Below are 26,180 nucleotides of genomic sequence, written 5' to 3'. Positions count from 1 at the left end.
CTGAATAAAGCAAGCAACTAGAAAGCACTCTGATTTCCACAGACATCCATATTTCTGTGCTGTCCATACTAGTCTGGGGTCAGCTCTTGCAGAATTCAGCTAAGGGGAGGACAACTGGAAGACTGTCTGAAAGATATTGCAGAGCTGGACTTCAGAGGACCCTAGTCCTGAACTACAAATGAGGGCACCTTCCAAGTAGGCTTGGATGAGACAGTCCACCAGCTTGTTTCCATCACTGGCATCAGTGACTGATAGCTTCAAATATTTTTTTTCTTTGTGACCATTTCACTGATCACTCTTTCTAATAGAATCTTACAGTCTCAGATTTAGAAAAAGCTTTTTGTTCTCTGTAGTCTGGTAGTGTTTGATTTTTTTGTTCTGTATGGCCCAGGGAGCACAGTCCAACTTGGTTCTGTTCCACTTAACAGCCATGTTCCCATACCAGCACACTCAGCTGATATCTGAACTTGGGTTTCTTATGTTCTGAGCAATATTATGTGGAAATATCTCCTCTTGATGAATTGGTATCATTCCACAGAAATCCTGTTATTTTATCACATCAAGCTTAGAGAAGCAGAAAACACTAATAAAAAAAGTATTGTGGAAAAACTCAAATGCTTTCCCTCCTGGTTTGCCAATTGACTACAAGGCATTTGTTTTAGAATTCTGATGTAAAAAGCTAGGATAAAGTGCATATGATCATGGGAGGAGACCATTTGCTAAATCTGTAGAATATACATTCCAGATCTTAACTCATGAGCTGGTCAAATCTAATTTTTTTTGTAGTTGGCACTCTTTAGCCTAACCTTTTCAGTGTAACTGTCTTCCCTGTACAAAGCAAGTGTCCAGCCACTGAAGACCTATGGTCCAATAAAAGGAAGATCATTTAGAAACCATGTCAAATGATCCTATCTACCTCTAGGAATTTCCAGCATCTGTAATGGTGGTGTTGCTTACAGAAAGGGAAAGAGCAAAACTCTTGGTCAATGGTTATACTTCCTTTTGGTATCATACCTTAGAGGCCTCAGCACAATTTTACTAAGACCTGTGCAAACACAGCAAAGGAATTGTCCCTACCCTGAAGAGCTGCAGTATAAATCTAAGGCTAGAAGTTTTAGAGCAATTTGATATAACAAACACATGGTGGAGGAGAAGATAAGTAAGATGATTGCAGCACCTGGCATGGAAGTACATTAGTGCTAGGAAACCTGACTCAGAATACCTTTGTGAGGGTTTCCCATACCTCACCTCTTAACTTTCTGATGAAATGTATCTTATTCAGCAAAAAGGCCCATATTTCTCCTAACTAGTTCAGTTTTTGAGAGCTTCTTTGGGACTGAAATTCAAACTGGCTGTTTTTTCTTACATAGGATCTTAAATAACAAGGGCTGATGAGCCTGAAGGCAACTTCCACTGATGCTGTTTTCCTTGGCATTGCAGGACTTAGCTGCTTGGCCTGGCAGCTGTGTTACAGAGCCCAATTCCAGCATCCCCAAAATAATCCAGTTAAAAAGCAATGAGAGCTCTTGGCCAACATATTTATAACCATTGTGATTAACTGATTCAGCAAATGACAAGCTGAATACAATTTTTTTCTTTGATTAGTTCTAATAGTTAAAACCTGATTTGCCTGTGAAGGTATGTGTGTCATTTCAGATCTGTGCTTTCTCCTTTTTCTTTTTTTTCTTCCCTCCTGAATAAAAGCCTGCAACTCAAACGAATGTGTTGGCATGCAGGGATATTTCTGTGGGGTATGTTGTTGTGGTTGCCCTTGTGAGTCGGAGTGTCTCTCCTAAATTTTTGAAATTACCGTTTCAGAGCATACCCCATAGGAGACTACCCTTGCAAGACCAAATCAGCTGCTGCCATTATGTTGATGATCATGAATAATCTGGATCCCTCAGTGGCTCAGGTAAGGTACAGTGAAAATAAGGAAGCTGGATTCACAGGGCAGCAGGAAATGTGCAAGTTATTTCCTGTGTGTGTTCTCACATAAAAACTGAAGAATTTAGGCATGTAGGTGAAATTTAATCCTTGTGCAGATGATCCATCTTCCATGGATTGAGTAGGATTTTAGTTGTTCATAGACTTTCGCTGGTTCTGTGCTCCAAGGTACATGCCAGTCCCTGTACATGTAGAGCTGGCTGCTGTGCGTTAGCTAAGCAGGCCAATTTCAGTAGTGCCAAGGCAGCCTCCTTACTGACTGATGTGCTAGGGTGTTGTTGTGGTTTAATCTCAGTCGGCAACTAAGCACCACGCAGCCACTCGCTCACTCCCCCCCACCCGGTGGGATGGGGGAGAGAATTGGAAGAGCACAAGTTAGAAAAAGTCGTGGGTTGAGATAAAAACAGTTTAATAATTGAAATAAAATGATAATAATAATAATATGATAATAATAATAATAATACACAAAACAAGTGATGCACAGTACAATTGCTCACCACCCGCCGACCGATGCCCAGCCAGTCCCTGAGCAGCGGGCCCCCAGCCAGCTTTCCCCAGTTTATGTACTGAGCATGATGTCCCATGGTATGGAATATCCCTTTGGCCAGTTTGGCTGTGCCCCCTCCCAGCTTCTTGTGCACCTCCAGCCTTCTCAGTCAGTAGAGCATGGAAAACTAAAAAGTCCTTGGCTAGTGTAAGCATTACCTAGCAACAACTGAAACATCAGTGCATTATCAACTTTGTTCTCATCCTAAATCCAAAACACTGTACCAGCTACTAGAAAGGAAATTAACTCTATCCCTGCCGAAACCAGGACAGGTGTCCATTTCTGTGAGGCTAAAGCCTGCAAGGGACTAAAGGTGATTCTATACTTTTCTTGTGGTTATGTTTTGATTCCTGGGGTTTGGGGTCTTTTGTATTAAGTTCTTTAGTTTCCTGCTGTGTGCAGTTGTTAATCCTGCACAGTGGGTCCTGGTCCGAACTCAGATGTCTGAGGCCGCCTACACCACCAACAAGGCTCACTCCAGCTCCCGCTATATACAGGAGCCTGGTCGCTGTCTGAGAGATAGGTAGAGCTCAGGTCTTAGTACATTGCTTCTACAACATATGTTGAAAAATTAGTGCTGATGCTTCCTGTATCTTTGAAAGCTTATCCCTCAAGGACAGATTTACTAGATGATTACAGGACCAAAGTCCATCCTTACAAGCACGACTCAGTGTAATGCATCTTTTTGCAAATGGCAGGGGAGAGGCCATGCAACTATGCCCTGCTGGTCATAGACTCTTCCAGCTGTAAATGCCAGTAGCAACCAAACTGTAAGCTCACTCAGTCCCTGTTTAAGGGAGTTACCTGGGATGTCTGTTACAGAAACTGCAATCCAGGAATCACTTTGTAGCATTCTGCATCCAAAAGACCATTGTAACAATAATAAACATCTCATTTGGAAAAAGAATTTTCAATTTTTTTTCTTAAGTTAGCACTTTTATGATGGTATTTTCTGATTTCAAGAATGTAGGGAGTGTTGATGCAATAAGCTATAGAAAAGATTTATGACTGAGATAAAAAAATAGTTTGGAGATACAGTGAAATGTTTCAGAAAAGTGCTTGCCTTATTGTTAAATTGTCTTTTTCAGTTTCCTCAGGAGCTTGTCACTTACGGAGGAAACGGGCAGGTCTTCAGCAACTGGGCGCAGGTAGGACATTGCTGCTTTTGCAACTTGTTTCACGAAACCAGTTTCACCCTCCCCCATGCACATTCTGCTTAGGCAGTTTGTGATAATTCTTGGCAGTTGTTGTCTCAAAATACTCCAAAACATCCTGTCTGGATAGAGGAATGCTCAGTTATGAACTGCATAGATGGGGAGAGCTTTATTTAGTAAGGAGAGCATAGACAGCCCAACAGAAATACTAAACATAATGCCATAAACATACCAAGCTGTGTATGATGATGTAAAGACCATTTCTTTATCTTTCTCTGATGTGTTTGTATGTGCCTTTGTATTTTGCACAGATAATTTTAGAGTCAAAATGAATTCTAGGAAACAAAAGAGTGTATCTTTTGCTTGCATGTTTCTGGTACTTTTGTAACATTTTTCACAAGTAGTGAAATAAAAAAAAAAGGGCTTTGATTTAAGAAAGTGCAATCCTGAGTCTTTTTCCAAGCAAATCAGATTAGCTGTAAATATTTACATGCTAGCTAGCCAGACCATAGTGCACTTTACTGTCAGGCCTAGCAACGTTATCCCTGATCTTCTGAGAATGATGGCAGGTGGGTAAAAGCCTGTCTAAAATTGGAGCTGGTATGTTTAAGGTGTGGTTGTATAATCTCTGTGCTCCTTCTCTATCAAAAAATGGCAATAAATACACTTGCTTTAATCCAAGTACTGCAAAATACATGTGGGAAACATTTTCAGGAGATCTTTAACATCAGCAACATATTTAGACATGTTTTGTATGAGCTCAATTTATTCTCTCAAGAAAAAAAAATGCTCTGGGTCTGAATGCTCTACAGGTGTGTGGTGGCAGGAGGAACATTTAATGAACAACCATCCTGAGTGTCTGTGAATAGGCACAAATGTGGTTATTGTGAATGCCAAAACCGCATCATCCCTGTAGCCTCTGGTATGCCCCGAGGCCACAGAGTGGGCCAGGTGGAGACATGGCATTGAGTCTTGCAGTGCAGAACAGAAATGGCACAGGCAGAAAGCTACATCACCCTGAAGGGCAGCATCACTCCCAAAGGCTGGGAAGGTCTTGACTTCTGATTCTGTAGCTGACTTAAGGAGCCAACTTCTGTCATGAAGGATTACGTATGCACCTTGTTGTGGCTTTATCTGAATCTGGCCTCTTGCTTATTAAAAAATCCAAGCAAAACTAACATGTAAATGAAGTTCCTAGTTAGGGGAGAGGAATGGTTTCCTCACTGTAGCATGGGACCGAGTGACCTGGGTTTTCTTCCCAGTTTGACTGTGACTTTTCATTTGTAGCTTCAGTTTCCTAATCTGGTAAATGGGAGTTAAATGGAAGTCTTAGGCAGCTTTTGAGGCAAAACTGTTCTGACTTTTTAAAAGAAAGGTACCATGGCAATGCACACCATTTCTTTATTCTGTGTATTAATTAGTAAATGCCAGTTAACTAATGCCTGTTAACTACATGAGTTTTACAGCATTTCTGATGTGAGCCATGCCAGCAGTTTATATAGTAGCCTTTATCAGACTGACATCCCTTAGGCAGATGCTGGGCCGCAAGGTGAAGTAGAAGCGCTGCCAAAGTCAGAAATACTCTCTTTTCTCTTGTTCTCCTCCAAGTCAGAGCTATGACCTGCAATTGTTTCACAGCAGAACAAACAAAACCGTTTTGTTTTTGCTTACAGTAGCAATCACATGAATGACTCAGTTATGACAGAACATTTTGTTCTGTTTGTGGCTTAAAAACAACATGCTTTTTTGGAAATCTATCATTGCAAAATTCCTAGTGAAAAAGTTCAGTTTGGTTTATATAATCCACACAGACCTGTGCTTTCTTCTGAATATTTTTAAAAGAACCATGTCCAGAGCTAACTGTACAAGCCTGCAGACAACAGAACTGTTCTTTAAGCTAGGAAAGACTTTTGCTTCCTCCTTGCTAGTTGTGCCTTTCAATGCAAAAAGATCTAACTATCTCGCAGCTTCTAGTTTTATTACACTCTTTTTCCCAGCCTGCTGAAGAGTTGAGAGTTCAGCTAGTTACCTGTTCTGTCCTAGGACCAGAATTTGGTTATTCAACATTTTTCATGAAACAAAAACAAAATGTAAAAAGCAAGACAGTAACTCTAGTAACCCTTTCCTGTTCAACTTAACTTGCAGCTTGGGAAATTAGCTGGGTTAGAAGGGACTGGCTTCAAATCTATACCATTTTTAATTCAGATCAAAGACACAACCGCAGAGGCTAAGTGCCCATGACAACTGGTTTTGTTTATTTGTCACTGATACTGCTGTCTCTTTGAACAGCAGTTCCATTTTTTTCTCAAAACTTTGTCTCTGTATCCCTACAGAAACTCTAGTTTCAAGCTGTTGTTGAATTCCAGTATTGCATGGGAAAAATCCTTTCAGGCCTAGTTGTTACATACTAAAAGTCCCGTGGAATATAATGGGTTTTGTGATAGACAATGATGGATGTGAGTCAAATCTATAGGCAGCTTAGATGGTCAAAGCCTACTTTTTGGCATACGTCAAGAGTAACTATTGAATTATGCAGGCAAAGTTGAGATGCATTTATTTGTACGCTCCTGGGTGCCTCAAGGACTTTCTTCACTGTCTATAATGAAAGCTGAATTTTTTTCTTTGAGAAGAAAAATTATTTCATTTTTAAGTGCACATTGTACTATCCATTTGTTGAAAAGATGACAAGAACTAAAAGATGCAAAATTATCCATTTCAGGTTAGGATCAACAATATGCATGAGTATTTTAATCACTTTTATAGGGAAAATTTTGCAGTTTGGCTTTGGAAAGATTGCCAGAAAAGTGCCAGATCCAAATGGTTAACCTCAAGATAAAATTAGAACGGCTTTAAAAATGAAGGATTTCTGGGGTTTGTACTGGAGAAATTATTCTGGAACTTATTCAGACTTTTGGTGGTTGCTGATTTATGTTTCCTGCTGAGTGATATCTCTTAATGGACTTTATTAAAAGCAAGAATGTGTTGAGAGCTCTGGCTGTTATTCCATCTATAAATACAACTCATTATCTCTATAGCTGCCTTCATACTCAAAGTTTAGCAGCTTCACAAAGAGACATAAATGTAAGATGCAAACAGATTCCCTCACTTTCCTTGCTTTTTCTTTCAGTTCTGGTTGGTAATGCACTATTTGTCAGAGATGACTGAAGAGCAAACACTAGTAATGTACAGTGGACACCCTCTGGGACTCTTTCCCAGCCATCAGTATGCTCCTCGATTAATCATTACTAATGGCATGGTAGGTATTAGCATCTTGTTTTCTCTTTTTCCTCCTCTTCTGTTTAGTTTTCAAGTGTTTGCTGAATTAAAATATTATCTATACTACCTGAACTTACAACAGCACACAGGAAAATCTGGGGTCCAAATTCTGCAGCATTTATTCCAGTACAGTCGCTCTCACCTCAAGTGTGCTGATCTGCAGTGGTGGAGGGAACAATTCTCTCCTTATTAGACGACTTCTGTTTTGACTGAGCCTGAGCTGTACATGTTCTTGACCAAAACAGTTCAGCTAGGCTCAGTTTGGAAGATTTAAAAGCCCTTAATAGGCAAACAGATGATTATTAATCAGATTATCTGAACTGCTTTGCTTAGAAGGCAAGCTGGACAAGTGAACATACTGGTTCATTGCCAGTCTTTTGAGCCATTCAATATCTATCTCCCTGCAGGCTAGTTTTGTGGCTAGAGAACTGCTTTCCTTAAAACTTGCATGACAGTCACACTGCCAGAAAGACCAGACATCTTTTCTCCTAATACTAGAATGCATGGAAAAACACACCTGAATTACTCCTCCTGTTTTTCACTGTTTTTCTATGTGTGTGACCATAGTTAGAGAAATGTAGGCTGTTTAAAAAGGTCTGCTTAAATCTCTAATTTGCTTGTGTGGGTTTTCTTTTGATTGCTTTCTTAGGTTATTCCCAACTATTCCACCAGAGATGAATATGAGAAGATGTTTGCTTTGGGAGTAACAATGTAAGAAAATACCTCACTATTAAAATATATCAAATACTTAACTAAAATGTAATTCAGACTTCAGGCAGTGGCTGGTTAAAATTTCTAATGCAGATGGATTTCAACTGTGCTGTATAAAGTCCTGATGCTGCAAAGCATTAATGCACACTTAAGTGGAATTACTTAGGAGTTTGAGTTATGTTCAGCCACATATATAAGGATGTAATTGAGGTCTGCTAGGAATTAGTATTAGGTTTATGTGTGGGACTTGGCTGAATTACAGCCTGAAGCCTTAATCATAACCTACTTATAGCGCTGGCTAGTTCCACTTTCCAGTGGTTGTTTTGCAATCTACAGAAAACACAAGTTATGAAACATTCCTTCACACTGAGAAAGCTTTGAAGTAGGAAGTTATGACTTTTTTTTAATGATTATTTACCTATTTTTTTACTGCTGATCTAGTTGACGAGCACAGGATTATTATTCTGTTGTGTACCATGGAGAGAATAAACTAAAACCACTGGAGAGCTGGGTGTGTACAGATAAGGAAGCTGGAAGAAATAAGAGGGCATGAATAGAGAATATCCATTGCCACTTTCCTGGGAATTTCATAGGAATGTGGACAGCCGTTTTGGGCTAACAAATTCAAAAGCGGCTGTGTGACTTAGAAGTGCGAGTGCCACTGAAAACCAATGGCATAAAGATGCCAACAAGGTGAAAAGGAGTGTCCTTGTGTCCTAGTCACTATGCTAAATGCCAAGACAAGTTTACACTCAGTGTTTTGATCCATGCATTTCTGAACTCAATTTAACGAACTAAATGCTCCTCTGAAACACGTTGGTGCATTGCTAATGAAGAAACTCAGTTAAGTTGTGAATTTGATAATAGCAGATCTTTAACAACAAATTGAAGCACAGAGGTTTTTTTGTTATACTGGAAACATATGTAGACATGTACAGAATTCATTCCAGCCTGAGTAACATGTGGTATCATTGTGTTCGTTGCTATTGCTAGGTATGGTCAGATGACTGCAGGGAGCTACTGCTACATTGGGCCTCAGGGAATAGTCCATGGGACTGTGGTAAGAAACTGGGGAAAGGTCTATTTGTTGATACCTTTTGGAGGAGGGTATCTCCTGCAGTGGCTGGTGACTGGAGTGGATTGGATTGCTGAGAGAGGATGTTCTGGATACCAAAGAAATTCTCATTGCCCAGTCCTTAAAAAAATTAGTGTCCTTCCACTCAGATAGTCCATGGCATCTTATCCAGAACACAGACCTGAAGGAATCTGCAATCAAGGTCTCAATCTGAGCTCATATCTAGCTACAACAAGTGAAGTATGAATTGACCAAATGTGTTAGATAAAAACATTTTCTTAGCTTGTTTTCTTAACTGTTTTCCTTAGCTGCCTTTTGCAGCCATCCTGAATAAGTCTCTATACCCCAAAAGCAGTGTGTTGGGAACCACTGATTATTCTATTCTATTTCATGGTGAGAGAAATAAACAATCATGACCGATGGTTTCATAACATCACTGTGTAACATGTTTCCTTCCTTAAAAGATGAAAACAGTTTCATGGTCCCAATGACCCCTGAGTTTCAAACTGTTTGCAAAATGGATGGAAGATCTTTAAATTTCAGGGACTCTAGGAAAAATAGCTCCTGATAATCGCTATATTGTGTTGTGTGCAGCTCACAGTGCTCAATGCAGGCCGTCGCTACTTGAAGGCAGAAGACCTGTCCGGAAAGGTGTTTGTTACTTCTGGTCTTGGAGGAATGAGTGGGGCTCAAGCAAAGGCTGCAGTCATTGCTGGGTGTGTGGGGATCATTGCAGAGGTGAGAGCAATGCTGCTTTCATTTTGTCATCTCTCCTTCATGTGCTAAATCTCCTGATCTCCCTGATTCTCCTGATCTGACATGTTCCTCAAGTAACCCTGACAAGCCAAACTCAAAAAAAGATACTCTTTTCTAAGATCTGTCTGTCCTTTTCTTTGCTGAGCATTTTTCACTGCTATTCCACTCTCTATTTGTTCACTCACTGGATCAGACTGTAAGGGTATGGACTGTAACTTCTTACGATTGCTTCACGAATAATGCCGAATGATGCTGTCAGATGAGCCATTCTCAGTGCTTGAGCTACCCTCATTTCATGTGTGAAAGGGTGTGACTTCCACAGGCAATTCCCATGGGAACTGCACCCTCTTAGACAAAAAACGTCTATGTTAAAAAGGTGTTAGTTACATTACAATTAATCTTTAATGCCTCTGGCACCCTTATCAGATGCGATGGAAAGTACCCATTAAAAATGTTGGTATGATTCACTCATCAAGGCTGGGACTAACAAAGTTGCTTGGTGTTGTGATTCTTTGAAGTCAATGGGATTTTGTAAAACTGGGAATTTTAAATTTGGCTTCCGTATGAAGATGGTGAGGCTAATTATAAGCACTTATGAGAATCCCAGTTTGTAGACAACGAAGGTAAGTTCTGCTAAGGGAAAATGCTGATGAGGGAGAAGTTCTGTAGTACCATTTTCCCTGTTCCCTGAAGCTCGCCCACAGCATATATTCTTTGTAGAGAGCCTTTCATCCTGATGTAATGTTTCTCTGTTCCAAGTATGTTAAAATAGCCCACCTATTTCCTCATGTAAACAAAGGATCTAATAATGACCTGTGATTCAAAGGCTGCTGATGTCCAAGCAATTGGAACAGTGTATGATAGGATCCACAGATATCCTTAAGTATCACATATAATACAGAACACTGACATCATAATCATGGTAAGTATATATGCCTGTAAGTTTTGAATGAAATACATTTTCATACAAAAAAGTAACATTAGGTTCTCCCAATACCTGCATTTTTCAGCTATTATGTTTATCATAGGGTTCTGTTCTAACAAATCAGATGGAAGGATGGACTACAAAAACACTGCAACAATTTTTCAACAGAAAATGTTGCTCTGCAATTCTGTGAAAATGGTAGTGAATATCTTTAACAATATTGACTATTGAGAAACAATAAACACTTCCACGCATTTCTTTCCTCATTACTACCTTTGAATTCAATACATGGGGGAAACATTCTTGGTGGAGCAGATATAGGACTGACCAAAATGGATTGAGCTCTTTTGACTATCTGTAGGTGATGAGCTCTTGTTAATGCTCCAGAGGAAGAAAGATTTTGAGAACCAAACTCCAGTGGGAGTTTAGCCTTCTCAGCCAAAGTCATTTATAGCAGAATTAGCTGGCAGACCTCCGCTGTAGGCATGTCACTTGCTGCAATGAAAAAGGTAAGAATATCGCAATCTGACCCATGGTAATTACAATTAAACTTCAAAACATAATAGGTCAGACTTCCCATGTGGCATGCAGCAAATCTGACCTGCTCTGGCTAGCTTGGGTCTTGTTCATGGAAGGTTAGGGTTTCATCTGTTTTACGATGATGGTGCAAAAGTGTTTTTGTTAGCACATGAGTTTTGCGTGTATTTGTGATCTTACCAGGTACTCCCTGCAGATGAAATAAATTTATTCAATTTATTATTGAATAAATTATCTTTATTCAGACTTCTACATGATCTTCATCATGATCTTTCAAATGCTAGAATACAAAGGAAAGATTCCAGTCAAAGCTAGCCACAGCAGTCCTTTGTCCTTTTCATCTCTATGGCTGCAGATGATTTTGTTCAGGAGACTGAATATCGCCTGGTTTTTATCTCCTGTGAGATGATCCTTGTCGGAAATGAGTCTCAGCAGCACATGTGGATAGCTGTACATATTATTTAAGGAACTATTTATGCAAATGACATTGATGAATTGTGTAAGAGATGTCATTTTGTCAGCCAGGGCTTCCGAAGCTCAGACAGAAGGAATTAATGGTGCAAGTTTTTACCTCTTCTCTTTGACATGAAGCAGGTTGTAATTTTATGAAATAATTGTGTGGAGGGCCAGACTATCTCCTCTGAGCTGCACTAAGCTCTCTAGGGTTAGACTGGAGGTGACATTAGCTCATCATGTTTGTGCAATTTTTTAAACTAGTGAGATGCTGATCAAAAAATGAGCATATTTTTGAAAGTGTGGTTCAAAGGAAGCTAGTTTTCTTGAGTATGCTAGCAAGTCTGTGAAAGACTAAGAAGTAAAATATGTAGGATGTGGTAACAGATTTAAATAGATCTGATCTGTGTTATGCTGAGCTTTAAATGAACCCAATTCCCGTAATTCATATGGACCATTTAATATCTTTCCTCCTGTGCTGATTTAAATAACTCCCAAAGCAGCTGTCCCCCACGGCACCTGACTTTATTGAATAATTCCATTGGCAGTGACACTGATATTATCATAATCTGGGGTTTTGGAAGGATAACCTTTATTACTGATGTGGGAAATGATGGAAGGTTTCTCATGCTAAGAATAATTAGGAAAGAAAAGGTTTCCTGGTGTTCAAGTGACTACTGAATACGGAACTTATTTAATTTACATATAAATACTTTGTTAATGAGAAAAAATAGAATGAAAATGATGGGAGTGGGTTATAGAGAAGTAAAAATGCTTTAATGAAATACTAGAAGATACTCAGGTTATGTTCTTATGCACACACACCACTGTGGGTGTTTAAATCTGTTGCTACCACAGAAAATTGGCTTGAATTAATTTTGCCACTTGCTTTATGCCACTGATAGCTCATTATAAAAGTCTTAATGATGTGCAAGTTTGTACATTGAACCATTAATATGGAATCTGTGCCAAAGCCTCCACAATTTGTCTATCCATTTATATTTTTATCCAGCTGTCTCTTATGCATATACACACTGACACACACAGAAGCTGAGCCCAGAAGAGAGTACAAATTTGGGACTCAGTTTGTTTGGAGCTTCAAAGTTCAAACAAGAGGGAATTAAAGACGTAGTTTTGTTTTGATCCATTCCATTTTTCAGAGGCATTAGCCAGCTGGGACAAGAAAATGCTTTCCTCTTTTCTTTTCCATATTTGGTTGAGATTTTCAACCAGCAGTCGAAGAACAAAAGTGAGGGTCAATTTTATTCAGCAGACCATTGCTTCATCCTGGGCAGTCTGGCAGAAATGACTGTCTCTGAGCTGATCAAAGGAAATATTTCCTTAATTAAATAGAAATTTTATTTTCACAGAAAATAGACAGATTTGAAAAATAAATTGGAAGCATTTTGGCTTTCGTTTTTTTTTCAATATAATAATGAAAAGAAACAATAAGAATAATTAAAATTGGTGGAAAAATATTACCTCTTGTACAATTTTAATGATAATTTTTGGCTTGTAAAATATTTTGGGAAGTGATGTATCAAGAAGTCTTTTTTTCTTGCTTCGAGCCTGGAGTAAAAGAGAACAGAAAGTGTAAAAAAAAAAAAAAATCAGAGGTGAAAAACAAGTATTTGAACAATCACTCCATATTCTTAAGGCCAAGGCAGGGCTATTCTATTTACCTATTTGCTACTCTTTCTTGCAGACTAATTGAAAAACTAAAGGTAAAAGTGACTGGATAGGGGAAACAGGAGTTTTAAGATCTCTGCTAATTCTCTTAGGTTGATGAAGCAGCACTTTTGAAACGTCACAAGCAGGGATGGCTGATGGAAATCTCTAACAACCTGGACCATTGCATTGCTCGCCTTAGGTATGACTTGTAACATAATTCAGTGAGTTTCTCTCTGCTTCCTAATCCTCACTTTACATCTTTCTGCACTGTGCCATTTTAGTGTGCATATAGAAGGGCTTGAGGGACACCTCTTCTTTTTCCAGGTCTGCTTTTGAATGTGAATTCATCCTTCCAAACAGCAGCAGTCATTATTAATGACTACCAATGCTTACTGCAAGCCACTACCAATGCTTCATACCACTTATATATGTTAAATGTGTCTTCATTCACTTTCATGAATATGCATAGACCAATTACAAATAATGTTACACTTGAAGCATCACTCAAGCTTTCTGGAATCAGTGATTAACAATTACATAAAGGTTGAAAGATCTGTTGCCTAGATGAGTGTTGGAAACCACATACAGACTTTTTTGCTGGGTTTGACTCTGTATATGATTTGTACATTGCAAGATGGAATTACATGAGGTGCATTTTCTTTAACCAATCTTTTTAATCTATTCTAGAGATGCAAGAAAGAATAAAATTGCCCTTAGTTTGGGTTACCATGGGAATGTGGTAGATCTATGGTAAGTAGTATATATGGATAATGGATACATATATTAATGTTCTTGCATGTTAGTCAACCTGGAGTTAGTTCCCAAACTTGGAAGAGAAGAGGCATTAAACCTAGTGCTGAGTTCATTACTTTAGATGCTCATGAAAAACTGTATTGTCAAAAGAGGGGTCTTCATCCTTGTGTTCCAGTTCTCAGTTGCTTCCCATGCACCTTCTCCTTTCCTTATGGAACAATGAATTTCTTAGGGAAAGAAATCCCTAAGATTCTTCCTTGGATGAAGAAAGAATTTATCCCTTTCCTTTTAACCTTTCGCTAACTGGATGCAAGAAAGTGTCTTTGACTTCAGTGAAGAATAGAAGTATTGAGGTATTGATTGAATAAAAGTAATCAGATGACAGATGGAAATTCTGGCACTCTTGAGGCTTTATCCAATGGTAAATCTTGCTGTCACACTGTATACCAAGGGCTGAGACTGACCAATAAGACCAGTATGTCATACTGGTATCTGACTCATCTATCAGCATTCCTGCACAGGTAAATGTGAAGTATAAAAGTTGCACTTAAATCTTCATCACCATCATTTCACACCTCCTGACTGCTAAAACAAAGACTTAGCCTGCCAAGGGCATACCTTTATAAACAACCTCTTGGGATGGAAGAATTTCCCTTGAAAGAGGAGCTAGAATGTGAAACGACAGCTTCTCTTCAAACACTCCATTCATTGTCTTCCCCAGGGAGAGGCTAGTATATGAGCTGGACACAACAGGAGAGTTGCTAGTTGACCTGGGGTCTGACCAAACTTCGTGTCATAACCCGTTCAGCGGGGGATACTATCCGGTACAGCTTGGCTTTGAGGAAGCAAAGCAGCTCCTTTCCACCAATCCGGGGAAGTTCCGGACCCTGGTACAAGAGAGGTAAATGTTTTGGCGACACATGTTTTTCACCTGTAAGTTTAGTTGCTCTGGATGTGATCAGGTCTTTGTCTTTCTCACAAGAAGTTTCTGTTCTTTGGTATTCCAGTAGAAATCTGGGGTAGAGCTACAGTACTAATAATTCCCAACTTTGTACTTATAGAGCTATCACTCAGAATCTGGCAGACATCACCTACCCACCATTTTAGGAGTAGTCTCTAGTGTATAAGATCAGAGGTCTGAACACTAATGATTTATTTCACTTCTATAAATTCCTAAGTTGCATAAGGTTTTAAAATCTGGGACAATAAGCACAATTCCATATAGTCTACCAGTTGGTTTAGGTTCACTGAATACAGCGTAAAAACCCAATGGGTAAGCCAGAAAGTCCATCTACCCTACCATGCTTCCAGCTGTGGCCAGTAATGCTTTTTTAGGGAAGGATGTAAGGAGGGGACAAACTCCCCCAATCACTCCTCCCAGCTTCCTGCAACTGTAACTAAGTTCTCTTTAGCATCTTGATTTTGGGGAGCTACTCCTGATTTATAAGTTTGCAAGTGAAATTGGAATTGGACATTATAAAGGGAGCAATTTGGCATAATTTATATATAAATAAAGAACTGTGGAACAGAGGCAGCAAGCTGTACTGTTGTTCTCAACTGGTACTTTCGAGATTTTATGGCTCCTACTCTGGTTTTGTTCACCTTGAACATTCCTGCTGGAGACATTTTTCCAGTAGAAGGTAGAATATATGCATATAATCTATTGGACTTTGGATGAGGGACCTACAAGGAGCTTTCCAGTTTCCCAATTCTGTATCATACTACTCTAAGACAAAGGTAACAAACAGGTAAATTTCTGGGAGGGACTCATTTCTAACAAGCTAGGAATGACCTAAACAAATCCAATTTCATTTGTTAGGCATTAATTTAGTTCTCTAGAGTTTCAAGAGGTTACAACTATGCATGTACAACTCCATATGCAACTATGCATTGAGATTAGAACTGGATAATATTAAGTGGAAGTGGTATCACAGAGAGCAGTCCTGGGGTATGGTCCACTATTGGAAACAAAGGGAAAATTGGGCTGTTTTGGCCAAGGGAGAGGCCAGAACAGTGATGTTTAGCCATTTGCAGTTTTTCTGTCTCTGCTCACTTTCTCTGTGAACTTCTTAAACTCTTTTGCAGTTTTGTGTAGGCTGTTTTTTGTTATTACCTTCCATCCTCAGAGCTGGCTGCATTTCTTTGCTGACAAACATGACCACTCTCTGCTAATCAATTAAGTTCCCTTAATGACTGTAAATCACGTCAAGATTTGGGGGTAACAGGTGCTACAGAGATGAAAGCATCCCAGTTGGTATCTTACAGGTTTATGAATTTCTCTGGGGTCTTTCAGTTCCATCTGTCTCCCCCTACTCCCATGCCTTTAGTGAGTTCATGATATTATTCTTTTTGATATTTTATCAATCTCAAGAATAACTGTTTCCTTCTTTATTTCAGTCTGAAGAGACATGTGGCTGCTATTAACAGACTAGCTGATAAGGGCATGTTTTTTTGGGATTATGGCAATGCTTTTCTCTTGGAAGCTCAAAGGGCTGGTGAGTAGATCCTGGAGTTGTTAGGTGGAAACAAGGACAATCCTGAATGCATCTTCCCAGCTGTATATTTTGGTAGGATAGGGTTGGCCACTGTGTTACGCTAACTTTTTAGTCTCTCTCTTTCTCTCATTCTCTGAGATCCCTGACCTTCTCTGTGGCTGAGATAGAGCCTTCATGGGAACTCAGGTGCAGTCTGGTTTTATGTTTTATAGTTTTTCTTCATCAAGTCACTGACTATTAAAATTATTTTATAGGTGCTGATGTTGAGAAAAGAGGAGCCAATAAAACAGAATTTCGATATCCTTCCTATGTTCAGCACATCATGGGGTACGTTGGGGAGAGTTTGGAATAAAGCACTCAAGTCCCTTGTGACCCCTTCTGTTTAGGGGGAGAGTACTACAGAGATTCCACTTAGTGCAAATCTTGCAAGTACTATAAATGATGAAAAGGAGTCAACCATAGCAGTAGGAAAATTGATCTCACAGGTGTTATGCTAGAGTTAGTCTTATTTTTCTCCACTCTGGAGTAATGCCAGTGTGGTTTAGGAAGATGTCCTGTTGGCTGTAAGCATCATACTCATGTTTTCTGTTGGCTTCCTTAGAATTACTCCTTGCATTTTCCTGTGTACAGGAGAAAGACCCAGAGGGACATGCTGTATGTGATTAACAGAAGTAAACTCTGACAGCAGAGTTACTGCTAATATTTTGTCCTGAAAGGACATGTCTTGATAATTTGGTGTAAAGCTTTATCCTTTTTAGAATTAAAAGGTCTTATGAAAGCAGACACCAGATGTGCAAACAGTAAGCTAAAGCATGGCCAAATCAAAACTCTTCACTCCTTTACATGAATACTGCATTTTCCCTTTTGTTGCATCAATTTTCCTTAAGCAGTTTTACTCAAGGGAATAGCCAAGTCACAGCCTCAGACTGTAACTATGTGCAACTTCACTTCTAGGTGCTAAAAATGAAGAGCTTGTCTCTTCGGAGCAGTAGAGCTCAATTCCAAATCATCAAAGCCTATGTCTACATTGAAGTTAAAAGCACATCTGAAATAGGACATTCTTCTGCCCATATCGCCGACTGTACCTCTTACCCAAGCTGTGCATACTGCTTGTAGAAAAAGCTGAGCTCAGGAGATCTGTTGAGGGACTGGGTTTATAACACCTTTTGCCTCTGACTCATGCTTAGCTTACCTATATCATGTGGATAAGAGCTTGAACATAGAGTAAGGCACCAACCAGATTAGAACTCTTCTTCTGGAACTCAACTGAAGTGTGTCTTACTGTCGTGTGTAAACAATGTGGACAGCAAATGAGTCTGGACTCAGGCACTTGTTCAGAACCTACACTTGTCTGATAGTGTAGATGCACTCAGAGTTAGCCTGGGTTAAGGACGAAAACACCAGGCAGCAGAGAGAATGTATTTCTTGAAACAAAAGAAAAATTGCAATTCATCTCATGATGCACTTGTTTGATTGAACTGCCGAACATTCCTATAAAAATTCTGGCCTGACTGTATTTTTATACACCAGTCAATGGCTGCATGAAACAGCACTGTTTAATTTCTCAATTAATGGTCCCTGATGCTTCTGTTTAGATTAGTTCATTGAAAATATTTCAAATTCTTCTGTCTCTAGCTAATGAAAGAAAAGCACTGCTACCAGCCAGGATAAATAAGGAAAGAATTTCAACTATCTCTTAATGAAACATGTTCTCTTCCCAGGGACATTTTTTCCCTGGGATTTGGGCCATTCCGCTGGGTTTGTACCTCAGGTGACCCACAGGATCTTGCTACCACTGACTCAATTGCCATGTCTGTGCTGGAAGACTCTATACGTCAGGGAGGTAAGACACCATCCCATGCCCCCATCACTGGGGGTGCTTTTGGGGAGAAAAGGAAACTGAGAATTGTACAATGTGTGATAGCTTTTGGCTGAAACTGTAGAAAGCACTCTTTTGCCTGTTCCACAGGGGCAGGAAATCTCGCTGTTCTCCAAACCCCTATAAGGAATGTAACCAGTAGGTAAAACATAAAAACACCATGTAGAGAGGTTATTGATCCCAAAGCTATTGTTGCAATTTTGGCTAAGAGCATTTCTTTTCATTTGTTACAGATTTTCCTGCACCTTGTCACCTTGAAACTTTAAGGCAAACAGTATCTTTCATCGATAGGTCTCCAAGAGTTTTTTTTAAGGAGTCAAGTTGCTTTGCCTCTGTCTCACAGGTGAATGAGGCATGGGAATCTAGGGAGGTTTTTAAGAGGCTAGCAAGCAGATCAGTGGCAGGAAACCCAGGTTTCATGGGTGTGGTGCTCCATCCAGTGTCATTTATTTGTGATTACAATTTTGAGGTCTTTCTTTTTTGTCATTTGTTAATAAATTGACAGCTGTTTCTAGTCACTGGTGGAACCAATCTGGAATATCTCTGGATGGCTTTGTATGCTACTCTAGTATCTAGGAATTACATACACTGTGTTTCACTCTTCCATATCCCTGAAAGTAGCTGGACAGCAGACTCAGACTTAAGTGTCATTGTCCCCTAGCACTGAAGTCCTCAGCTCTTCCGTTTTGAGAGAGTGGAGCTTTGTGCTTCTCAGAATCAAGGAAGGGATCAGAAGGAAACAGATCACAAAGCCAAAGCATATTTTATGGGGAGGAGAGCATAATATTTTTATCTGGTAATATTGAAATATTTGTTGCTTCTTTCATGAAAGACATAATTGAGATATCAATAGAAGTGTGAAGATCTTGAATGCTCTCCTATTTGTTCCGGAACAGGTAGCATCGCAAGGATCTAGGGTGGTATTTCTGAAAAGGATATACCGCATTCAGATATGTGTCTCATTTGAAACAAAACTACTGTTTTCCTATAATGTAAGGCTGGTGTCCAGCTTCACCTTCCTCCCAAGAGGTGAATTACTGATAGAGTGGGTCTGACTCTGCAAGGTCCTTAGCTCTGTCTATTCAACTTTACTTAAGAATCATCTTAAAGAAATAGCACTGGAGCATGAGGTATTTTTAATGCAATGGCCCAGAAGTGCCTCCCCTGTTCTATGTCTATTGAAACTTTCATGGTTTTAAACCTGGTCCTTCAGCTTAATTGAAAGGAGGGTGAAATCCAATACTATAGTGCTGGATCTATCTTCAAAAATTTGCAGTAATTTTTCTGCCATGTACTGCAATCTCCAGTTATCTTCTCTCAGGATTGAACTGATGCATGACCTTTGGATGGTTTGCATTGCAAGACTAGGAAATGAATCAGTTACTGTGTGTACAATAGTATATGGGTGTTTATATAGATGGTAATGTAAAGATGGGGAGAGAAGTCTCTTCCACAGACAAAAAGCATTGAACTCCTGCATGATATTCTTAATTTAAATGAAAAATGACATTTAAAAAATCCCAACAGGTGAAAACAGGCTTAAAGGCTATTGGATTAAGCTATTATTGGATTTGCTGTTGAATTTGGCAGGACAATGGGAATAGGATTTCAAAGAGAAATGAAAACAGAATTTGGCCAGAAAATGGATTCACGTTCTTGAGTATTCCACTTGCTGTCCACTCCCTATGGGACCTGGGCTTGGACCAAATTCCAGAGTCTGGATATCCTCACACACACACATACATCTAAAATCTGAACCTACCTTTGAATTTTATAAAAGAATCTTTTATGATGGCTGAATGAAAGCTCCACAGAGCTGAAGTCTGTTGCATTCCAAGTCTAAACTTTTGACCTGGCCTTGAGTCCAATGTTAAACATTCTTCTCCTTTTGTGCAGATGAATTTTTGCGCTTAAACCTCACAAACTGTAGAAAAAGTCCTATGTAGTTTTATTATCTGTTTCCACTCCTAAGGTACCCAAGCTTTTAATTTAGCCTTTGCGCAAGAGATGCAGCACTGATGATTGGAGTGTAACTCGGATTTATGACCTCTGTGGTAGTTTGAAGGCTGAGCTGATGCATAACAACAGTACAAATCTCCCAAGAGCAAAGGGAGCCAATCTCTGTGTTGATGAGGACTGTTCCTCTGAGTACACAATGCTTTCTAGTATCTTTTAAACCCTAAATAAGTACAAAGGCCTATGAAATACCAGCAGCTTGCCTGACTTCAAAATGTATTCCTGTTGGGGTGGGGAAATGGGGGTAGCAGTTTAGCAAACGGAGCTAATCTAAAGTTAAGGTCTTTCTAGAAAGAGCTGTAAGATTTTTTTCATTTGCAGGAAGTAAGGCTAAATAAAAGGGAGGGGTCTTCACTTCCCCAGGCATAACTGAGGAAATCCAACTTTGGACACACCACAGTTTAGGACAGAATATGACTGTTTATTGGAGCTGGCTGGGAGGGACAGATGTGCTGTGTTGAGATATGTCCTTGTAGCCAGTATTCTCATCTGGCTTCTCTTCTGGATATGTTCTATAGAATTAACAGACAGTAAGATCTTTTCTATAAGTCTGTGCACTGTGAATTATAAAATATGGTAAGTGCTCTCTGAGTTAGCTTATAAAAATGATAGAAAGGAACTAATTCTCTATTCAGTTTTCTAGAGCAACTCCTGTAAACTCTCATTAAATATCTATAATAACCTAAGTGAATACTACCCATTACCTTCTAGAAGATATTTCCTTAATAGCAGCATAAACCTCCTAGGACAGCACTAGCAGATGTTTCCTCTTTCACTCCCTGTGAAGCTAAGAGCTGACATGTTAATCCTCATTGCAGAGTTTAGAAGCTATGACTTGGAGCCAACCCCTAAAGCACTGACAGGTCTTTTTAGGATCATTAAAACTCTCTGTATGGAAGGCCTGCCTCTGCAGGAATGAGCATATTTTACATTTCCCTTTAACGATGTGTTTAACCTGGATTAGATATGAGTATCTTGCCTTTTCCTCTTTCCTTTTTCTCGTTTTACTATGCATATATGCTGACATATTGCCTAGTGGAAAGACAGTAGTCTTAAACACTCTCCTCAGTTACCAGGGACAATTTCAAGTTTGCAATGTGCAGTTTGTCCAGTTTGACTTTCAAACATAAATTTCAGATTTAAGATTCAGCTGGACAGGGTGCTGGGCCATCTTGTCTAGACCGTGCTTTTGCCAAGAAAGGTTGGACTAGATGATCCTTGAGGTCCCTTCCAATATGGTATTCTATGATTCTGTGAAGTTACACGTACATTATAATTTGACTTGAAAATGAGTGAGAGCTGGAAAGTGATGGGGAACATGCTATCTTGGCATCTGCAGAAATGATTATAACTTGAAGCTCTAATGCATGAGCAAGTCACTGTGGCTTAGCATGTTCCCACATGCCAGCTGAGCCCTGGTAGCTGACCATGTCTCTCAGGACAAGGTAATGTGACATAGCTTAGCCCATAGAGAAAGAGCCTACAGGCAGTAACTTCTTCAGCCATTGTGACCTCATCTGAGCTCACATTCAGCCTGCGTGGAAAGGCATAACTGTAAAAGCCCCCAAAATTAAGACAGTAAGACAATGCTTCTGTCCCATTCCATACTCCCTCTCCCTTTTGTTACTCATTTGCTACAGATGGTACCATGCCTACGGAGGCAGCTGATGGTACTGAGGTCACCATGTATCTGACTGATATGTGCCATATTTCACTGTCTTTCACTTCAAATATCTTTATTCTTACTCCTCTTTGGTTTGGCTGATTGAGATGGAATGGCACAGATATAAATGAGAGGAGAAGCTGGAGAATATAAAACCATTATATATAATTCTCTTCTTAGATAACAACATATATATCTAACCAAGGTGTAGGGTGGATTTACACATAAAGTAGCTACTCCATAATAAGTTTTTTTTTGTGCAGTTTGTGCTCCGTAGTAATGCAAGGCAACATACCTCAGTTTGTAGGATGAGAGACCTCGGTTTTATCTTGGGATAAAAACATTCATGTGGGCCATTTAGTACAGAGCAACTGCTGTGCTATAAATCTATATCCCAGCATTGGTGTAACTTATCCTCAAGTATGTATTGCCAGCTGCTTCTGAGAATTTCTGCTGGCTGACTCAAAGGAGTTATTTACTACTTGATGCAATACTGGACTGTAGCACCCAATGTCATGGAGTTTGCTAAAACTACTAATTTAGCAAAGTCTCAGAAAGAGATTGGGCATTTAGTAGGCAGCAAGCCAGGTGAACAAAAATGAACATGTAACCCATATTTCAAGGTTTAATTTAGTTTGCTAAAGATCTCAATGGGAGTTATCATTCCAGCTGCCTCCTAGGTGACATCTCATACCTTCCTCTAAATATATGGTACCAGTTATTGCATCAGCTGCACAATGGATTCTATATAGCATTTCCTATATGCGTGCTTGTATCTGACAGTAGAATTTGACTTCCTAGTGCTGTCAGATGAATTAAATTAAATTTAGAGCATATTGCATTCATTCTCAAAACCTCTCTTCTTTCTTGCTTTCTCTTGCAAGCGAGCACATCTGTGAAGCAGCAGTACCATGACAACATCCGCTGGATTCGGGAAGCTGGCAGGCACAGCTTGGTAAGTGCACAACCTCCTTCAGCACATGTGACCACTCCTGGTCCAGAATGCAGTTTGTGAATGTTGGAGTGAAAAGCAGGAATGGGCATGAATGAAAACAATGGCTGTAACTCCCAGGGCTGATAACTTAAACCTCTCTCCGCAGCAAGGTTTTAGGGTGAGCTAAAGCAGTTCTTTCCCTTCAGTTCCTCATCTGGAAATGTTCAAATAATCCAGCAATAGCTAGTCTTATATCTGGAGTGAAACTCATCAATGATTCACCATCCACCTCATTTGTAACTACCTTTCTTTCAGAGCACTATTCAGAATGTCCTTCTTGGTATGGCTTTGGCCCAACCTCTTCAAGTCTGCAGTTCCCAGTACCCTTTTCAAAACAGGTGATGAGGCCAAAGAATTGCCATCCTTTTGCATTGTGGGAAGCAGGATGCCAGTGAAGCATCCTTTGTTCTTCTAGGGCAGGCTCTCACCGTGAAGCTAACCAGTAACACTGTAGGGCTCATATGTGCTCTCATCTGGAATCCAGATTGGTCTGTGGGGTAAAAGCTGGAGAGGAGCATAGCTGTGCAGGACAGATGTTCTTTGCCATTCTTTGTCTCCATATTTCTCTTCCCTTCCAGCCCACCATCGCCAGTTCCAAACCTCTGCTTCTCCGCTGTTGATAAGGGATTTGTTGATGGGGGATTATAGCCTAGCAATCAGGTTGATTTAAAAAGTGGGATTTATTGGACAGTAGCAGCTGAATACAGACATACATCTCACTGATTGTGTGAGTGGAGATAAAACTCAGTTCAAAGAGGGATTTTAATTTCTTTTTTCTGGAAGCTGGGTGTTGACGAAGAAATAATCTGCACTTTCTCCTACAGAAGGGGTCAATCCTGTGACTCCGTTTATCTGGGGCCTGAAGATAAGCCAGTTGCACAGAGAACCTTATCGCTCTGGCATTTTTATTTTCCAGGTTGTTGGCTCTCAAGCTAGAATCTTATATTCTGATCAGAGGGGTCGTGTGTCTATAGCTGTGGCTATTAATCGAGCGATTTCCGAAGGAAGGATTAAGGTTCGTCTATTTTGTCTCGATATGGTCTGGTAATTGTGTTTAATATCTGAGACTGGGGTGGCAGGTAGGAAAGGAGAAGGCTTCAACCAGTGAGAACAGAAGTGCCTGCCGTTTACATGGGACCAGTATTCTGTTAGTATGTGTTAGAGCTCAGGCCTTGTCTCTGCCTGTCACCAGTATTGCGCTACGTAATAGAAGAGAGACTGGTTTAGAAACTCTCTGAAATATGCTACCTTTTATTTCATGGTTGGAATCTGCCTTATTTTCTATTTGGGCATCTACAAGCACAACATATCATGCTGTGATTTGCTGAAAACACAAGGCAGGGACTGTAACTCCTTAGCAGTGCCCCAAACATTAAAAGTAACAAGAGACTGTGCCACTGCCCAGTGCTTCTTACCCTCTGTCCCTCACTCTCAGCCATATTATGGCTACAGCCAGCTCTGCAGTCAATATTCATTTGCATTGCATATCTGAATGAAGAAAATTGTTAGGCTTGATGCTGCCACTCTAGTGCACAATGAGTAATATCTTACTCATCTGAGTAAAATCCCACTGACCATATGTGGTGGTGGTAACAGTACATACTATGGGCAAGATTGTATAGGGATTTTAAGTTCTTCATGAGTATTGTAGGTAGATGTACAATGTGACATCCTGGGGGACCAAAATCCTGAAGGCACCACTCAGTAATTATACCCATTACTTGCTGTGTGTACCACAGCATCAGACCAAGGCATGTTCACTCATTCATTTCCATCTCTTTTACAGCTGAATTACAATTAGCCTTTTTAAAGGGGCAAACTCAAGTAAAACTTAGAATAGATTCTAGCTAGAAAAGGTCTGGTTTTTGTTACTCAGAAAATGTTTGTTAAAATATTTCAAATGCTGTTGACCTTCTCAGGATTCAAAATGAACGTCACTGCAAGCTAGTCTTAAAAAATAAACCTGACCAGACAGAGCACTCCCTTGGAGCTATGACTGACAAGGTCAGACTCCCAGGCCCTTCAGATTTTGTTGCGTCCTTTTTTTGTTTCTGCAAATCTCTGTTCCTCCTCTCGCAAGCTGGGTGCTCATGTCTATTTTCAATGATTTTCTAATTCACTGGCAGCATAAAACAGAGCCAACTAATTCCAGACCACACCATGCCAAGAGTGAATTATTCTTATATAAACCCTGTGCATGGCAAATGATAATCAGGATCTGCAAGCTGATCTAGATTTATGCTGTCAATTGAATTCCAGATCAAGAATAGACTTGTTGAGCTCTATGAAATCCCTGATTTTCATTGCTAACCTATTTTTAGTCTTGAAGTCTTCCAAAAGAATGAAAAAGTGTAAAAATTCTTACTGTTAGTTTTCATTTTCAACAGCAAACAAGAACTATTTTTGAATGAAGATTTTTGTATACTGAAATGTCTTCGAAATTTCAGCAAAGAAATGCTCAGATGAAATAACCATACTGCTTCCCCTCTTCTCCCTGCCCTCCTTTCAGGATGTCATTGGCATAAAAACAAGCTCTTGTTCTTAGTTATGAAAGGATGGTGGCTTTCATGAACAGTATGTGAACAACTGTTTTATAATAAATAACAGCAGGTAGAGAAGGTGTTTCAGGGGGTTTAGGAGAGGGGACAAAGCTGAGGTTTGAAATGACTTAAGACAGAAGTGAATTCAGCAAATGATGATCCTCGGTAGTATTGACACTCCATGAAGGATTCCATTTTCTTGTCCTTGGCTTTTTGCAGGCTCCGGTAGTCCTCAGCCGAGATCACCACGATGTGAGTGGGACCGACAGTCCTTACAGAGAAACGTCAAACATTTATGATGGATCAGCCTTTTGTGCAGGTCAGCAGAGCAGCTGAGGCTTGTCCGTCCGGGCAAACAAGGAAATTGCTTTTAAAGAGAAATAGGGTTTTTTATGCAACATTTTTAAAATGTTTTTGTTTAACCCTTTAATCCCAGTTAATCAGATTTCCTGAGAAGCTTTGTGGGATTTAATAGTGATACAGACATGAATGTGGAGCTAGTTAAATAGGAGAGGTCCAGAACAATGCTGAAAATTCAATGAAGATGCATCAGATTTACCTGAATGTAAATGGAGAGCAGTCTATCTCAGAGGACTGTATCTTCTGTTTGATTTTAATTTTGCACTTCACTGTTTCAAAGAGGTGATCTGAGCAGAATTACAGCTGTATTTTCTTGGGATCCACAAGATCAAAATCAGGTCTATAATAGTATTTTGCTTAAAGCAAAAAGATTCACAGCTGCATTCATTTCATTGCCTGAGGACTCAAGAAAACAGTCTGGAGTTTCTGAA

At 39.7% G+C, this 26,180-nt stretch overlaps 1 protein-coding gene across 1 annotated transcript in view; it reads left to right on the top strand.

Moving 5' to 3' along the window:
- The window catches only part of UROC1 (urocanate hydratase 1), a 45,526-nt gene that overhangs the window by 9,209 nt on the left and 10,137 nt on the right, over positions 1 to 26,180 (top strand). Inside the window, exons 3-17 of the mRNA XM_076346416.1 lie at positions 1,819 to 1,912; positions 3,580 to 3,639; positions 6,773 to 6,901; positions 7,571 to 7,632; positions 8,626 to 8,692; positions 9,302 to 9,445; positions 13,160 to 13,248; positions 13,737 to 13,799; positions 14,524 to 14,703; positions 16,200 to 16,297; positions 16,552 to 16,624; positions 18,019 to 18,140; positions 22,740 to 22,810; positions 23,766 to 23,864; positions 25,609 to 25,708. Coding sequence (XP_076202531.1) covers positions 1,819 to 1,912; positions 3,580 to 3,639; positions 6,773 to 6,901; positions 7,571 to 7,632; positions 8,626 to 8,692; positions 9,302 to 9,445; positions 13,160 to 13,248; positions 13,737 to 13,799; positions 14,524 to 14,703; positions 16,200 to 16,297; positions 16,552 to 16,624; positions 18,019 to 18,140; positions 22,740 to 22,810; positions 23,766 to 23,864; positions 25,609 to 25,708 — 1,451 coding nt within the window. The remainder of the gene's footprint in view (positions 1 to 1,818; positions 1,913 to 3,579; positions 3,640 to 6,772; positions 6,902 to 7,570; positions 7,633 to 8,625; positions 8,693 to 9,301; positions 9,446 to 13,159; positions 13,249 to 13,736; positions 13,800 to 14,523; positions 14,704 to 16,199; positions 16,298 to 16,551; positions 16,625 to 18,018; positions 18,141 to 22,739; positions 22,811 to 23,765; positions 23,865 to 25,608; positions 25,709 to 26,180) is intronic.

Source organism: Aptenodytes patagonicus, chromosome 8, assembly GCF_965638725.1.
Source record: "Aptenodytes patagonicus chromosome 8, bAptPat1.pri.cur, whole genome shotgun sequence".
Taxonomy (NCBI): domain Eukaryota; kingdom Metazoa; phylum Chordata; class Aves; order Sphenisciformes; family Spheniscidae; genus Aptenodytes; species Aptenodytes patagonicus.
The sequence above is the reverse complement of the archived record's forward strand: the minus strand, read 5'-3'. Positions and strand labels throughout refer to the sequence as shown.